This window comes from Hyla sarda, chromosome 7 (assembly GCF_029499605.1).
Source record: "Hyla sarda isolate aHylSar1 chromosome 7, aHylSar1.hap1, whole genome shotgun sequence".
Taxonomy (NCBI): domain Eukaryota; kingdom Metazoa; phylum Chordata; class Amphibia; order Anura; family Hylidae; genus Hyla; species Hyla sarda.
This window is the reverse complement of record NC_079195.1, coordinates 221919885-221937667: the sequence shown is the minus strand read 5'-3', so window position 1 is coordinate 221937667 and position 17783 is coordinate 221919885. Positions and strand designations below refer to the sequence as shown.

The 17783-nt window shown below is 40.2% G+C and overlaps 1 protein-coding gene across 10 annotated transcripts in view; it reads left to right on the top strand.

The window, feature by feature from the left end:
• Nucleotides 1-17783, top strand: part of IL23R (interleukin 23 receptor) — a 73314-nt gene that overhangs the window by 40200 nt on the left and 15331 nt on the right. For all 10 annotated transcript variants that reach the window (XM_056532800.1, XM_056532796.1, XM_056532794.1 and 7 more), the window contains 6 exons: nucleotides 1357-1502; nucleotides 6733-6874; nucleotides 9268-9350; nucleotides 12503-12719; nucleotides 12809-12982; nucleotides 16069-16170. In XM_056532800.1, the coding sequence (XP_056388775.1) occupies nucleotides 1357-1502; nucleotides 6733-6874; nucleotides 9268-9350; nucleotides 12503-12719; nucleotides 12809-12982; nucleotides 16069-16170 (864 nt within the window). The remainder of the gene's footprint in view (nucleotides 1-1356; nucleotides 1503-6732; nucleotides 6875-9267; nucleotides 9351-12502; nucleotides 12720-12808; nucleotides 12983-16068; nucleotides 16171-17783) is intronic.

The following is a 17783-nucleotide window of genomic DNA, read 5'->3' as shown; positions in this document are numbered from 1 at the left end:
CCCTCTCATCTCCTGAACACGTAGCTCGTACTGGTTGTCATATCCTCTAGTACCACAGAACTGACACACACTCGTATACTGCACCCTGTCTGCGGCCCCATTCTTGGTTAAAATGTAATCTGTGACCCCCTGTGACGATATAAATACTCTAAAATAATCACTCTACTCCAGTGTTTCCCAACCAGGGTGCCTCCAGCTGTTGGAAGTCTACCACTCCCAGCATGACCGGACAGACCATACTTAAAGGGGTACTCCAGTGGAAAACATTTTTTTTTCTTAAATCAACTATCTTAATCCTTCCAGTACTTATCAGCTGCTGTATACTCCAGAGTAAGTTGTGTAGTTATTTTCTGTCTGACCACAGTGCTCTCTGCTGACACCTCTGTTCATGTCAGGAACTGTCTGGAGCAAGAGAGGTTTGCTATGGGGATTTGTTTCTTCTCTGGACAGTTCCTGACATGGACAGAGATGTCAGCAGAGAGCACTGTGGTCAGACTGGAAAGAACTACACAGCTTCCTGTGGCGCATACAGCAGCTGATAAGTGCTGGAAGGATTAAGATTTTCAAATAGAAGTAATTTTCAAATCTGTATGCATTTGTTTTCAACTTGTTTTTCACCAAAGTACCCCTTTAAGTTTAAGCTAACATTTATTGGGAACCTTTCACAGGTGCCACCATGTTATAGAACAGAAGCCGCTGAACAGAATCATATATAGCTTTGTTGTTTACAATTCTGTAGTAATTTGTTGTAAACCTCTGGTCTTTCTGGCCTTAGGAGTCCAGTCTTTTTTGAAAATGTGTACATAGAGAGATAACTGACAATTACTGTTTAGGACCGCCCACTGGACTCCTAAGAGTAAAGCCTAAAAGTAGCAGAGGTTCAGATCGATGCGGTACAAGTTTTGCTGACTTTTTCTGTCCGATAACATGATGCCTGCTAATCAGATTGCATTTTCACCAGGACAGGTTCCCTTTAAATTTTTATTTATTTATTTTGAAACATTGCGAACCCATTGCCTATGGGTTGTATCTGGAATTGCAGCTCAGGTCTTTTGAACTAGGCTGCAATACCACTCGTTACCTATGCAAAAGAGGGGCGCTGTTTTTGGAAGGAAGAAGGCACATTTTTTGTAATGCAATACACACCCTTTAGGATGGTGGTCTCAAACTGTGGCCCTCCAGATGTTGCAAAACTTCACCGGGTATGCTGGGAGTTGAAATTTTGCAACATCTGGAGGGCCACCGTTTGAGACCACTGCTTTAGGATAATCATATGCTAATTAGTACTGGAGAGGGCTGGGCCTGACACAAGGATAATAATTATTATATTTGTGTGTTATTGTCTTTTTTCCATAGTGGTTCCCTTCACACCCGTTATCAAGAAGATCAATATATCGGATACAAGCCTCAGGATATACATGCATTGGAGGAACCAAACGTCAGAAAACCAGCGGTACTGTGAGGTGGAGTATAGGACCCTGAAGCAGCCGAGTTGGATATCGGTAGGTAACATTCTGTTCTCAAATGTGCAGCCAGCAATCTATCTATGCCACGGTTTCCCAACCAGGGTGCCTCCAGCTGCTGCAAAACTACAACTCCCAATTTATCACTTACTGTGGAAAACTGCTAAAATTCCATCTCGAGATGGATCAACTTACTAAAGTATTAGGTTACAACTGCTCATACAAGTCTACGGAGAAGGGAGGAGGAAGAGGAGGGTTGTTTAGGGTGTGACAAAGGTAGGAAGAGAAACAGAGAAACTGGAAGTTGCTGAAAGTTCTTGTAATTGCACCATAGCCATCCCCCCCCCTTTTTTTTTTTTTTGCTGGATTCACAGCTGACAACGCTCAGTACTGCTCTATAATGTTCTCCATGCTGCTGCTTCTAGTAAGTGTTCAATCTCATCCATATGCTGGATTTACAGTTTACACTGCTCAGTAATGCTCTATAATGTCCCACATGCTACAGCTTTAGTGAGTGTTCGATCTCACCACTATGCTGGATTCACATCTTACTCTGCTCAGTACTGCTCTATAATGTCATCCATGCTGCTGCTTTAAGTGAGTGTTCAATCTCATCTTTATGCTGGATTCACAGATTACACAGCCCAAACCTGCTCTATAATGTCCTACAAGCTGTTGCTTCTAGTAAGTGTTCAATCTCACCCTTATGCTGGATTCACCTCGTACACTGCTCAGTACTGATCTGTAATATCCTCCATGCTGATGTTTCTAGTAAGTGTTCACCCTTACCTCTATGTTGGATTCACATCTTACACTGCTCAGTACTTTTACAGCCTGCGTGCCCGCATGCGAATCCCGGCCCGTCACTTACCTCGCTCCTCTGCCACCTCCTCCACTGTGTCTCAGCTCCGGCGCACGTGTCCCCGTCTCCTAGGGCGCACGCGCTGGAGCTCTGAAATTTAAAGGGCCAGTACGCCCATAATTATGTTTAACACCTTACACTACTCTATAAGTCTCTGCACCTTACGCACTTCTCTGCCGGATCTTCAGTGCCATTTTCCTGAGAGAAAGCGTTCCCATTGCCTGTTTTGCCATTCCCGTGTATCCAGACCTTCCTGCTACGTTTTTTGACTACGAACCTTTGCCGCCTGCCTTGACCTCCTGCTACGTTTGACTACGCTACAGCCTCATCCTTCAGTACCTCGTCTTGCACAGTTACCTGTGTGGTCGAGCCGTGTCGGGGGTAGCGACCTGGGTGTCGCCTGCCGCAGCAAGCCCATCCTGCCTTGCAGCGGGCTCTGGTGAAAACCAGCGACACCTTAAACTCTGCTCCCCGCTATCAGAGTCATCTGCCACACAGGTGGAGGATCCACGTACAGCTCCGTGACAGCCTCCATTCAGGTGCGTGACAAGTACTTCTCTATAATGTCCTCCACGATACTGCTTCAATTGAGTGTTCAATCTCATCCTTATGCTCTATTTAAAGCTTACACTGCTCAACACTGCTTTATAATGCCCTTCATGCTGTTGCCTCTAATGAGTGTAAGATCTCACTTCTGTTGACAGCATATACTGCTTAGTGTTTTTCTATAATGTCGCCCATGCTGCTGCTTTAAGTGAGTGTTCAATCTCTGGATTAACAGCTTACACTGCTCAGTACTGCTCTATAATATACTCTATGCTACTGCTTCTTGTAAGTGTTCATTATAACCCTAATGCTGGATTCACATCTTACACTGCTCAATACTGCTTTATAATGTCATCCATGCTGCTTCTAGTTAGTGTTCAATTTCACCCATATGCTGGACTTAAAGCTTGCACCACTCACTACTGCTCTATAATGTCCTCCATGCTGCTTCTTCTAGTTAGTCTTCTATCTCACTTATAAGCCGGATCCACAGCTTACACTCCTCAGTGCTGCTCTATAATGTCCTCCATGCTAGTGCTTTAAGGAAGTGTCCAATTTTACCCCTATGCTGGATTCTCAGCTAACACTGCTCAGTACTTCTCTATAAGGTCCTCCATGCTGCTGCTTCTAGTGAGTGTTTGATCTTACCCCTATGCTCTATTCACAGCTTACACTGATCAGTAATGCTCTTAATGTCCTTTATGCTTTATGCTTCTGAGGGTGTGCTATAGAAAAATAGGGGAGCAAGATCTCATCTTTTGTGTGTGAGAAGTGTATGTGAGACATCATAGCAGTTAGTCTACACCCACTAGCTCAGGTAGCACTGTCGAACTGGGCCACCAATGGATACTCCAGTGGGCCCAAATGTCTGTGCTTGAACAATAGTGGGGGAAAAGGCACATTTCTGCATTATGATCTCTGACATCAGGTCCACTGTCTGTGTGTCTACCTCCATAGTAATGTGCCATAATACATTGTAGAGGGTTTTGGGGGCAGCACTGTCAGTGCAGGTGTCATCATAATCTCTTACCTCAGATGATGTGAATGTGGTTTATATATTACCATTTGCAGTTGAGTTTCCCAGAAAACCAACAGATGGGCCCCAAACCACCCATTCCACAAGAGTGTATTCACCTCGCCTTTAATCGAATGATGTTTGGTTGCTGATGGTCCACATGAGCGGTAATATCAGAAAAACTGCCCTGTGTGGACATGGCCCAAACCTGCTTTATCCATATACACACTGTTTTTCAACCAGGGAGCCTCCAGCTGTTGCAAGACTACAACTCCCAGCATGCCCAGACAGCCAAGCTGTTGCAAAACTACAACTCCCAGCATGCCCAGACAGCCAAGCTGTTGCAAAACTACAACTCCCAGCATGCCCAGACAGCCAAGCTGTTGCAAAACTACAACTCCCAGCATTCCCGGACAGCCAAGCTGTTGCAAAACTACAACCCCCAGCATGCCCGGACATGTCCGGGCATGCTAGGAGTTGTAGTTTTGCAACAGCTGGAGGCAAAATGGCCTGGCATAGTATGGGGAAAAAAAGTATGAGACTTGTTTTGATGTAATCTGCTTTTTCATAGGGAATTTTACTAACATTATTTTTCTGCAAAAAAATATTTGGGGCATCTAATAAGATACTTTATAAGGGTCCGGTGCCTTATTGCAAAGCACTTTGCTTCTGTTTATTGTCATCACAGTTCAAATTAATAGTAGCCCTAAACAGCTGGATATAGATTGCCACCTAGTGGTGAAAACTGGTTAAAGCATTTGTGTTTTTTCTTTGTGTATAAGCTCACGGGGGACATTTATCAATGTTGGTGTAGAATAGATTTTACCCCTGTTTGCTTGGTGTATTGTTTGCACAGTTGCTCAAAATTTACCAAAAAGGTGCATAGGACTTGATAAATTTTGTGCAATTATAGAAACCAGTGAGCTGCAGAGATTGGTTTAAAGGGGTTATACAGGAAAACACTTTTTTTATGTATATATCAACTGGCTCCAGAAAGTTAAACAGATTTGTAAATTACTTCTATTTAAAAATCTTTCAGCACTTATGAGCTGCTGAAGTTGAGTTGTTCTTTTCTGTCTAAGTGCTCTCTGATGACACGTGTCTCGGGAGCTGTCCAGAGTAGAAGCAAATCCCCATAGCAAACCTCTTGTACTCTGTGCAGTTCCCGAGACAAGCAGAGATGTCAGCAGAGAGCACTGTTGCCAGAGAGAAAAGAACAACTCAACTTCAGCAGCTGATAATTATTGGAAGGATTAAGATTTTTTAATAGAAGTAATTTACAAATCTGTTTAATTTTCTGGAGCCAGTTGAGATATATATATATATATATATATATATATATATATATATATATATATATATAATTTCCTGGGAATACCCCTTTAAGCTTTGTGCTCTGACATCTGACACTTTTGTAAGTGTCCTATTAGTTGGTGTAGGTTTGAGGAAAAAAAGAAGGCTTTGCGAAAAAAAAAATTTGCGCAAATAATAAATACAGCTCTACTGCATAAGGTGGGGTAGGGTGAACCAAACAGTAGACAACTTCGAAATGTTCTACCGATAATTTTGCAAAAAAATAGAATAAAATGCGCAAAAAATGCAAAATTTGCAGGGACATTTAGAACATTGAAGTGGGGTAAAGCCAATGATAAATGTCCCCCCCAGAGTATGTGGCTTACAGTGGAATGGCAAGTTCTATTACAATTTTTAGCACTGAGTATACAAAGCCCTGATCAGAACTATCTGAGCCCTATGGGCATCATAGTCTGCTGGGGAGACAGGGACCTCGCTTAGGGCCGTCCGCTAAGGTCGCATCAACCCCCAAGCCCCTTGCCGGGGGCAGGCTTTATTGTAATACTACAGTGATCCCTCAACTTACAATGGCCTCAACATACAATGGTTTCAACATACAATGGTCTTTTCTGGACCATTGTAACTTGAAACCAGACTCGCCATACAATGCTATGGAATCTGCAAAACGTGCCAATGGCTGGAAGAACCGACCAATCAGAATGGGAATTCACTGATAAAACCCCTGTATTCCTAAAGTGCATGCACTGACTGGTGTCTGGTAGCGCCCCCTACAGTACAGGGAGGTATTACATGTTCTGTACTCTTTACCTGTATTACTGAAGTGTATGCACTGACTGGTGTCTGGTAGTGCCCCCTACAGTACAGGGAGGTATTACATGTTCTGTACTCTTTACCTGTATTACTGAAGTGTATGCACTGACTGGCTGTCTGGTAGCGCCCCCTACAGTACAGGGAGGTATTACATGTTCTGTACTACTTTTAACCCGTGCCATGGTTAGCTGCTTGGACACCAAGTAAGGGCGGCTCCATGTTAATTTTAGGACATTGCGTGTACTGTACAGGACCCTGAAGAAGCTCCTGTCCTTTACCTAGACCAGTGTTTCCCAACGAGAGTGCCTCCAGCTGTTGAAAAACTACAACTCCCAGCATGCCCGGACAGCCAAAGGCTGTCCGGGCATGCTGGGAGTTGTAGTTTTGCAACAGCTGAAGGCACCCTGGTTGGAAAACACTGACATAGACAGTGATTAAATCTCCCAGCAGATCTTTCTTACTTTTATATGTAAGGATTTGCTTTATCTATATTAATTATCTGCCTATTTTTCTTTAACCCTCACTTTCTCCTATTTTTGGATGACATTTTGGGGGCTTCAGAACCAATTACCAGGTTTCCATAGAGTTATGATCTCAACATACAATGGTCTCAACATACAATGGTCATCCTGGAACAGATTAATATTGTAACTTGAGGGACCACTGTAATTGAATGTGTGATATAGTACGGTCTAATGGGAATTCTTACATCGACTGCACAGGTTGGGGAGGAAGTGAACACAAACAATATTATTTCATTGGAAAAGATCCGTCATGCAGATTCCATACGTATTCGCTGTAGAGAGGATTTTGGGAAGAGTTACTGGAGTAACTGGAGTGCCCCTCACCTGGTCCCACCTTCAGGTATGTTCCCGTATTGTGATGCACTGTGCTGCCTCTAGGGGGCTCCTTATGGGGACTTGTGCTGCAATTTAGATGTAAGCCCCCTAGAGCAGATAAGTTGTATTGAAGGCATATGGGGCCCCCACTGATAGATAGGGCCGCATAAGCCTTTATTAGAGAATAATGTGCTTACCTGTTTTAGCTGAAATGGCAGGCATGGGGTATTCAGCCATACTGATTCCGATACCATCACTGAAAGGATTTCCTAATGAAGTCTACATTTCCCATTATTCCTCTGGCTTTGCAGAGAGAGAGGGTGCGGAGTCTGATCACTGCACCTGGCCATCTAATTAGGCTGCTGGTTCTGGGGGAGATTTATCAAAACCTGTCCAGAGGAAAAGTTGTCGAGTTGCCCATAGCGACCAATCAGATCGCTTCTTTCATTTTTTACAGGTCTTTTCAAAACTGAAAGAAGCGATCTGATTGGTTGTTATGGGCAACTCAAAATGTTTTTCTCTGGACTGGTTCTAATTAATTTCCCCCACTATGTGCAGTTTGGATGCTATTCAATTTATTTATTTATTTATTTTATTTTTTTTTAAAGAAAAAAAAAAATATTGCTATGAGTTGAAAGTGATTTGACCTATTATGACAATTCAGGCGTTTTATGAAGATTTAAACTGTGTTCACATTTTTACAGCATTTTGGCAATTTTTTTTCTTTGTGTAATTTTCTTCTTGACATAAGATATTGAGGAATTCTTTTCTTTTTAGTCTTATTTGTTTGCCAATTTTTTGCTGCAGATTTCCCAAACTTGTGGTAAAAAATTCTCATTTGCCGTAAATTCGGGGAATTTGCAGCAAAAACAGAAAAGATGTAGCAGGAAACATAATATATGAACACAACCTTGAGGAGGTTTATAACTACTATACATCCTGATCCTATAGAGATAGCAGCAGTATACAGATAGAGCTGGAGGGGAGGTGTATAACTACTATACAGTATATACTGATCCTATAGAGATAGCAGCAGTATACAGATAGAGCTGGAGGGGAGGTGTATAACTACTATACAGTATATACTGATCCTATAGAGATAGCAGCAGTATACAGATAGAGCTGGAGGGGAGGTGTATAACTACTATACAGTATATACTGATCCTATAGAGATAGCAGCAGTATACAGATAGAGCTGGAGGGAAGGTGTATAACTACTATATATCCTGATCCTATAGAGATAGCAGCAGTATACAGATAGAGCTGGAGGGGTATAACTACTATATATCCTGATCACATAGAGATAGCAGCAGTATACAGATAGAGCTGGAGGGGATGTGTATAGCTACCATATATCCTGATTCCATAGAGATAGCAGTAGTATACAGATAGAGCTGGAGGGGATGTGTATAGCTACTATATATCCTGATTCCATAGAGATAGCAGCAGTATACAGATAGAGATGAAGGGGAGATGTATAACTACTATATATCCTGATTCCACAGAGATAGCAGCAGTATACAGATAGAGCTGGAGGGGATGTGTATAGCTACCATATATCCTGATTCCATAGAGATAGCAGCAGTATACAGATAGAGATGAAGGGGAGATGTATAACTACTATATATCCTGATTCTATAGAGATAGCAGCAGTATACAGATAGAGCTGGAGGGGAGATGCATTACAACTATAATCTTGCTCTTTTTTCTTAAAGGGGTTCTCCTCTGGAAAACATTTTCTTTTAAATCAACTGGTGTCAGAAAGTTAAACAGATTTGTAAATTACTTCTAGAAAAAAAATCTTAATCCTTCCAGTACTTAATCCTTCAGTCATTGAATGCTCCAGAGGAATTTTTTTTCTGTCTGACCACAGTGCTCTCTGCTGACACCTCTGTCCATTTTATTAACTGTCCAGTGCTGGAGAGGTTTGCTATGGGGAGTTTCTCCTACTCTGAACAATTCCTAAAATGGACAGAGGTGTCAGCAGAGAGCACTGTGGATAGACAGAAAGGAAATTCAAAAAGAAAAGAACTTCCTCTGTAGTATACAACAGCTGATAAGTACTGGAAGGGTTAAGATTTTTTAATAGAAGTAACTTACAAATCTGTTTAACTTTCTGCCACCAGTTGATTTAAAAGAAAACGTTTTTCCAGTGGAGTACCCTTTTAAGGTGAAAATTCTTTTTTTGCTGCGGCGGCACAAGTTTTAGCACAAAGCTGTTGAGGTGTGAGTACTGCCGCCATCTACTGTTCACATGTAAATATTGCAAGAGATAGAACAAGCTCTACAAAAATATTGGGGCAAATACCACGGTGGGGACAATTGTCGGGTCAAATGTAAAATCTGTGAATGAATTTGAGTTGTGACGCTTTCATTAACAAGAAGTTTCCTAATTTTTTGGGTCTTTTTTTTGCACAGCTCCTGAAGAGATTCCCAATGTGTGGAGGCTTCTTGGTTCTTCGCTCCCTGATGGAGTTCGGGAGGTCACCTTCCTCTTTGCGGTACAAAGTATAACACTGATGGGGTCCATGTTATAGGAAAGTGTAGAGCAGTGTTTCCCAACCAGGGTGCCTCCAGCTGTTACAAAACTACAAATCCCAACATACCCGGACAGCCAAAGGCTGTCCGGGCATGCTGGGAGTTGTAGTTTTGCAACAGCTGGAGGCACCCTGGTTGGGAAACACTGGTGTATAGAATGGGAATTTAAACAAATGGTTTTTGAACTAACACTGAAGCCAAAAATCTGTCTGGGCCCAGTATGGTATTATTTGGTCACTGTATGGTGCTATTATTTTGGTATTATATGACGGTATTATTTGGTCACTGTATGGGTATTATATGATGGTATTATTTGGTCACTGTATGGGTATTATATGATGGTATTATTTGGTCACTGTATGGGTATTATATGACGGTATTATTTGGTCACTGTATGGGTATTATATGATGGTATTATTTGGTCACTGTATGGGTATTATATGATGGTATTATTTGGTCAATGTATGGGTATTATATGATGGTATTATTTGGTCACTGTATGGGTATTATATGACGGTATTATTTGGTCACTGTATGGGTATTATATGATGGTATTATTTGGTCACTGTATGGGTATTATATGATGGTATTATTTGGTCACTGACTGTATGGGTATTATATGACGGTATTATTTGGTCACTGTATGGGTATTATATGATGGTATTATTTGGTCACTGTATGGGTATTATATGATGGTATTATTTGGTCACTGTATGGGTATTATATGACGGTATTATTTGGTCACTGTATGGGTATTATATGACAGTATTATTTGGTCACTGTATGGGTATTATATGATGGTATTATTTGGTCACTGTATGGGTATTATATGACGGTATTATTTGGTCACTGTATGGGTATTGTATGACAGTATTATTTGGTCACTGTATGGGTATTATATGACGGTATTATTTGGTCACTGTATGGGTATTATATGACGGTATTATTTGGTCACTGTATGGGTATTATATGACAGTATTATTTGGTCACTGTATGGGTATTATATGACGGTATTATTTGGTCACTGTATGGGTATTATATGACGGTATTATTTGGTCACTGTATGGGTATTATATGACGGTATTATTTGGTCACTGTATGGGTATAATATAATGATATTATTTGGTCACTGTATGGGTATTATATGATGGTATTATTTGGTCACTGTATGGGTATTATATGACGGTATTATTTGGTCACTGTATGGGTATTATATGACGGTATTATTTGGTCACTGTATGGGTATAATATAATGATATTATTTGGTCACTGTATGGGTATTATATGACGGTATTATTTGGTCACTGTATGGGTATAATATAATGATATTATTTGGTCACTGTATGGGTATTATATGACAGTATTATTTGGTCACTGTATGGGTATTATATGACGGTATTATTTGGTCACTGTATGGGTATTATATGACGGTATTATTTGGTCACTGTATGGGTATTATATGACGGTATTATTTGGTCACTGTATGGGTATTATATGATGGTATTATTTGGTCACTGTATGGGTATTATATGACGGTATTATTTAGACCCTATATAATATGGTTGAGTTGGTATTTTAATCCACATATCTGTATGTATAGCGCTATCACCAAGGACTATATGGTGCTGTAATTTAAGATATATATATAAAGTTTTTTTCCTGGAATACCCCTTTAACCCTTACTCACCCCCATTTGCGAGGGTCTGGGTTTTTATTTAAAGTCCCATGCAAGTCTATGGGGGGTGGGATATGAGGATGGGATATTAGGATGTGATATGGGAGCAGGATTTGGGGATGAGATATGAGGTCGGGGTATGAGGTAGAGATATGAGGACAAAATATAAAGACAGGATATGAGGATGGGATATGAGGAGGGGATTTGGGGTCAGGATTTAAGGCAGGATATGAGGACAAAAGCTTCCTCCTTTGTTGTTTTTCCTCCCCCACAAGGATAAGGTAGGAAAAACCGTACAGCGTCGGTTATATAGGTACAGTACAATATGTTGGTGTTATATAATGTTATTTAGGTACATTATCGTGATGTTATTGCAGCACTATATATAATATTATTAAAGTATGGTCTGGGGTGTTTTATTTCAGCACCATATCTTTAGGTACAGTATGGATGTATTATTTCAGCACTATATAAATATGTAGGTACAGTGTGGTTGTATTATTTTAGCATTATATATCAATATGTAGGTACAGAGTGGTGGTATTATTCCAGCACTATATAAATATGTAGGTACAGTGTGGTTGCATTATTTCAGCACTATATAAATATATAGGTACAGTGTGGTGGTATTTCAGCATTGTATAATATTTAGATTCAATGTGGTGGTATTATTGCAGCACTATATAATATTATTTAAGTACAGTATGGTGGTATTTCAGCACTATATTTGTAGGTACAGTATTGTGGTATAATTTTATCACTATATTTTTAGATACAGTATGGTTGTATTATTTCAGTATTATATATTGCAGCATTATATAATATTGAGATACCAAATGGTGGTATTATTTCAGCACTATATATTTAGGTACAGTATGGTGGTATTATTTCAGCACTGCATATTTAGGTACAATATGGTGGTATTATTTCAACACTATAAAATATTGAGATACCATATAGTGGTTTTATTTCAGTACTATATATTTAGGTACAATATAATGGTATTATTTCAGCACTATATCATTTCATGAAACCATTTGATAGTATAATTTCAGCACTATATATTTAGGTACAGTATGGTGGTATTATTTCAGCACTATATATTTAGGTACAGTATGGTGGTATTATTTCAGCACTATATATTTAGGTACAGTATGGTGGCATTAGTTTAGCACTACATTTATAGATACCATAGGGTGGTATTATTACATCACTGCATATTTAGGTACAGTATGGCAGTATTTTTTCAGCCGTGTGTGTTGGCATTGTTTGGACACCACATGGCACTGATACTTATATTGTATTGCAATATATGGCACTATTATTTCAGCACTGTATGTTAATGCTCTTTGTATTATTTTGCAGCTGAATGGTTGTATTATTTAGGAAATGCAGGGCACCTTATGGGAGTATTATTTATTTGATGCTTTTGTGTCTCAGTCAGATCTGGATGACTTGCGGAGGATTAACATCTCCGGTTATGAAGTCTACCATTATAATCATGGGGTACGGACGGTCCTGAAGCGATGCCCCTCCCCCGTGGCACAGTGTGTCGCCCTCATACCTAGCGGAGTACAGACGGTCCTCGTTGCTGCTTATAATCCCTTTGGATTCTCCCCGGCCCTTCACCTGCCGCTCCAGGAAGAAGATGGTTCTGGTGAGAATCTCATATACTGATATAAGGCTGCAGTTTATCATAATGCAATAAAGAATGAATTGTTCCCTCTACGCCGATATGTCTCTTAGGACCCCAGAATGTGACAGTGAAATCAATGACAGTACAATGGCAGCACCCCCACACCCCCCCGGAGCCGCTCAGATGGTACGCTCTTCAGTGGGCATCTGATTCCTGTGACGGAAAACACACAAATATATCAACCCAGAAAACTGAGAAGGAGCGGACTACGTATACGATAACAGGTAACGTATTAGAAAAACTATTACAGGGCAGTATTATGTGTTCACTGTCACAATATGGCAGAATTATCTGTTCACTGTCACAAGATGGCAGTATTATGTAAGAGCTGTCACAATATGGCAGTATTATCTGAGAGCTTTCACAATATGGCAGAATTATGTGAGAACTGTAACAATATGGCAGCATTATGTGTCCACAAGATGGCAGTTTTATGTGTTCATTGACACAATATGGTGGTACAGTATTATGTGTTCACTGTCACAAGATGGCAGTATTATGTGTTCACTGTCACTAGATGGCAGTATTATGTGTTCACTGTCACAATATGGCAGTATTATGTGTTCACTGTCACAACATGGCAGTATTATGTGTTCACTGTCATAATATGGCAGTATTATGTGTTCACTGTCACAATATGGCATCATTATGTGTTTACTGTCACAAGATGGCAGTATTATGTGTTCTGTGTCAAAGGGTGGCAGTATTATGTGTTCACTGTCAGAAGATGGCAGTATTATGTGTTCATTGACACAATATGGTGGTACAGTATTATGTGTTCACTGTCACAAGATGGCAGTATTATGTGTTCACTGTCACTAGATGGCAGTATTATGTGTTCACTGTCAGAAGATGGCAGTATTATGTGTTCACTGTCACAATATGGCAGTATTATGTGTTCACTGTCACAATATGGCAGTATTATGTGTTCACTGTCACAATATGGCATCATTATGTGTTCACTGTCACAAGATGGCAGTATTATGTGTTCACTGACACAATATGGCAGAATTATCTGTTCACTGTCACAAGATGGCAGTATTATGTAAGAGCTGTCACAATATGGCAGTATTATCTGAGAGATTTCACAATATGGCAGAATTATGTGAGAACTGTAACAATATGGCAGCATTATGTGTCCACAAGATGGCAGTTTTATGTGTTCATTGACACAATATGGTGGTACAGTATTATGTGTTCACTGTCACAAGATGGCAGTATTATGTGTTCACTGTCACTAGATGGCAGTATTATGTGTTCACTGTCACAATATGGCAGTATTATGTGTTCACTGTCACAACATGGCAGTATTATGTGTTCACTGTCATAATATGGCAGTATTATGTGTTCACTGTCACAATATGGCATCATTATGTGTTTACTGTCACAAGATGGCAGTATTATGTGTTCTGTGTCAAAGGGTGGCAGTATTATGTGTTCACTGTCAGAAGATGGCAGTATTATGTGTTCATTGACACAATATGGTGGTACAGTATTATGTGTTCACTGTCACAAGATGGCAGTATTATGTGTTCACTGTCACTAGATGGCAGTATTATGTGTTCACTGTCAGAAGATGGCAGTATTATGTGTTCACTGTCACAATATGGCAGTATTATGTGTTCACTGTCACAATATGGCAGTATTATGTGTTCACTGTCACAATATGGCATCATTATGTGTTCACTGTCACAAGATGGCAGTATTATGTGTTCACTGACACAATATGGCAGAATTATCTGTTCACTGTCACAAGATGGCAGTATTATGTAAGAGCTGTCACAATATGGCAGTATTATCTGAGAGATTTCACAATATGGCAGAATTATGTGAGAACTGTAACAATATGGCAGCATTATGTGTCCACAAGATGGCAGTTTTATGTGTTCATTGACACAATATGGTGGTACAGTATTATGTGTTCACTGTCACAAGATGGCAGTATTATGTGTTCACTGTCACTAGATGGCAGTATTATGTGTTCACTGTCACAATATGGCAGTATTATGTGTTCACTGTCACAACATGGCAGTATTATGTGTTCACTGTCATAATATGGCAGTATTATGTGTTCACTGTCACAATATGGCATCATTATGTGTTTACTGTCACAAGATGGCAGTATTATGTGTTCTGTGTCAAAGGGTGGCAGTATTATGTGTTCACTGTCAGAAGATGGCAGTATTATGTGTTCATTGACACAATATGGTGGTACAGTATTATGTGTTCACTGTCACAAGATGGCAGTATTATGTGTTCACTGTCACTAGATGGCAGTATTATGTGTTCACTGTCACAATATGGCAGTATTATGTGTTCACTGTCACAACATGGCAGTATTATGTGTTCACTGTCACAATATGGCATCATTATGTGTTTACTGTCACAAGATGGCAGTATTATGTGTTCTGTGTCAAAGGGTGGCAGTATTATGTGTTCACTGTCAGAAGATGGCAGTATTATGTGTTCACTGTCACAATATGGCAGTATTATGTGTTCACTGTCAGAAGATGGCAGTATTATGTGTTCACTGTCACAATATGGCAGTATTATGTGTTCACTGTCACAATATGGCAGTATTATGTGTTCACTGTCACAATATGGCATCATTATGTGTTCACTGTCACAAGATGGCAGTATTATGTGTTCACTGTCACAATATGGCAGTATTATGTGTTCACTGTCACAAGATGGCAGTATTGTACGAGAGCTGTCACAATATGTCTGTATTATGTGAAAGCTGTATGGCACTATGTGTGTTCACTGTCACAATATGGCAGTATTATGTGAGAGTTGTATGTCTTGTATGGTAACTAAATGGCTCTTACCTGTAGGCCAGTGTTTCCCAACCAGAGGGCCTCCAGCTTTTGCAAAACTACAACTTCCAGCATGCCCAGACAGCTTTTGGCTCTCTGTGGGTGGCACCCTGGTTGGGAAACACTGATATAGGCAATATATAGCCATATCAGGACACTTTTATATATATATACTTCTAGTATATAAACTATATGGTTCTTTATGGATTTAGTATATGCCCTATATGGTTCTAGTAACTGTGTAGCGGTAGTATGTGAAAACTGTACCGCACTCTTATATGTTCACTGTATGGCGGCTCCAATATGTAAGCATCTATGTGGAAGCATTATGTGAGATATGTATTGGACTCACTGGATGTTCTAATATATAGGCATTATCTGGCACTATTATGTGTATCACGGTATTGCACTTTTTTATGTTCCCTGTATGGTAGTATTATGTTTGACTTGTTCAGCAGTAATATGTGATCAGTGTGATCTACATTGCATTTTAGATAATGTTGCTCCAGGACAGCGCGTCACTATTTCTCTATACGCAGTATACAGCACTCGAGTCAGCCGACCCACCACCGTCTACGGGTTTTCTCAGGAATTGAGTGAGTTCATAGCTTTTTTATATTGTCATCTCATATATATATTCTATATACTGTATTATTCTGCCATATACTCCTTTTTATAGTGTTATATATTCACTGGCCACTTTAATAGGTACACCTGTCCAATTGCTTGTTAACGCAAATGCTTAATCAGCCAATCCCATTGCATCAACTCAATGCATTTAGGCATGTAGACGTGATCAAGACAACTTGCTGAAATTCAAACCGATAATCAGGAAAGTGGATTTAAGTAACTGTGAAGGTGTCATGGTTGTTGGTGCCAGATGGACTGGTCTGAGTATTTCAGAAACTGTTGATCTACTGGGATTTCCATGCACAACCATCTCTAGTGTTTACAGCGAATGGTCCAAAAGAGAGAAAATATCAAGTGAGTAGCCATTGTGTGGATGGAAATGCCTTGATGTAAGAGGAGAATGGGCAGACTGGTTCGAGATGACAAAATAACATGTCTGACAATGAGGTTACATGACATAATCTCATACAGGACAATGAGGTCACATGACCTCATCTCATACAGAACAATGAGGTCACATGACATCATTCTCATGCAGGACAATGAGGTCACATGACTCCAATGGCCTCCACAGTCACCAGATCTCATCCAATAGATCACCGCTGGGATGTGGTGGAACTGGAGATTCTCATCATGGATCCAACATATCTGCAGCAATTGTGTGATGTCATCATGTCCATATGGAGGAACTGTGTGATGTCATCATGTCCATATGGAGAACTGTGTGATGTCATCATGTCTATATGGAGGAATTGTGTGATGTCATCATGTCCATATGGAGGAACGGTGTGATGTCATCTTGTCCATATGGAGGAACTATGTGATGTCATCATGTCCATATGGGGGAACTGTGTGATGTCATCATGTCCATATGGAGGAACTGTGTGATTTCATCATGTCCATATGGGGGAACTGTGTGATGTCATCATGTCCATATGAAGGAACTGTGTGATGTCATCATGTCTATATGGAGGAACTATGTGATGTCATCATGTCCATATGGAGGGACTGTGTGATGTCATCATGTCCATATGGAGGAATTGTGTGATGTCATCATGTCCATATGGAGGAACGGTGTGATGTCATCTTGTCCATATGGAGGAACTATGTGATGTCATCATGTCCATATGGAGGGACTGTGTGATGTCATCATGTCCATATGGGGGAACTGTGTGATGTCATCATGTCCATATGGAGGAACTGTGTGATTTCATCATGTCCATATGGGGGAATTGTGTGATGTCATCATGTCCATATGAAGGAACTGTGTGATGTCATCATGTCTATATGGAGGAACTATGTGATGTCATCATGTCCATATGGAGGGACTGTGTGATGTCATCATGTCCATATGGAGGAACTGTGTGATGTCATCATGTCCATATGAAGGAACTGTGTGATGTCATCATGTCTATATGGAGGAACTATGTGATGTCATCATGTCCATATGGAGGGACTGTGTGATGTCATCATGTCCATATGGGGGAACTGTGTGATGTCATCATGTCCATATGGAGGAACTGTGTGATTTCATCATGTCCATATGGGGGAACTGTGTGATGTCATCATGTCCATATGG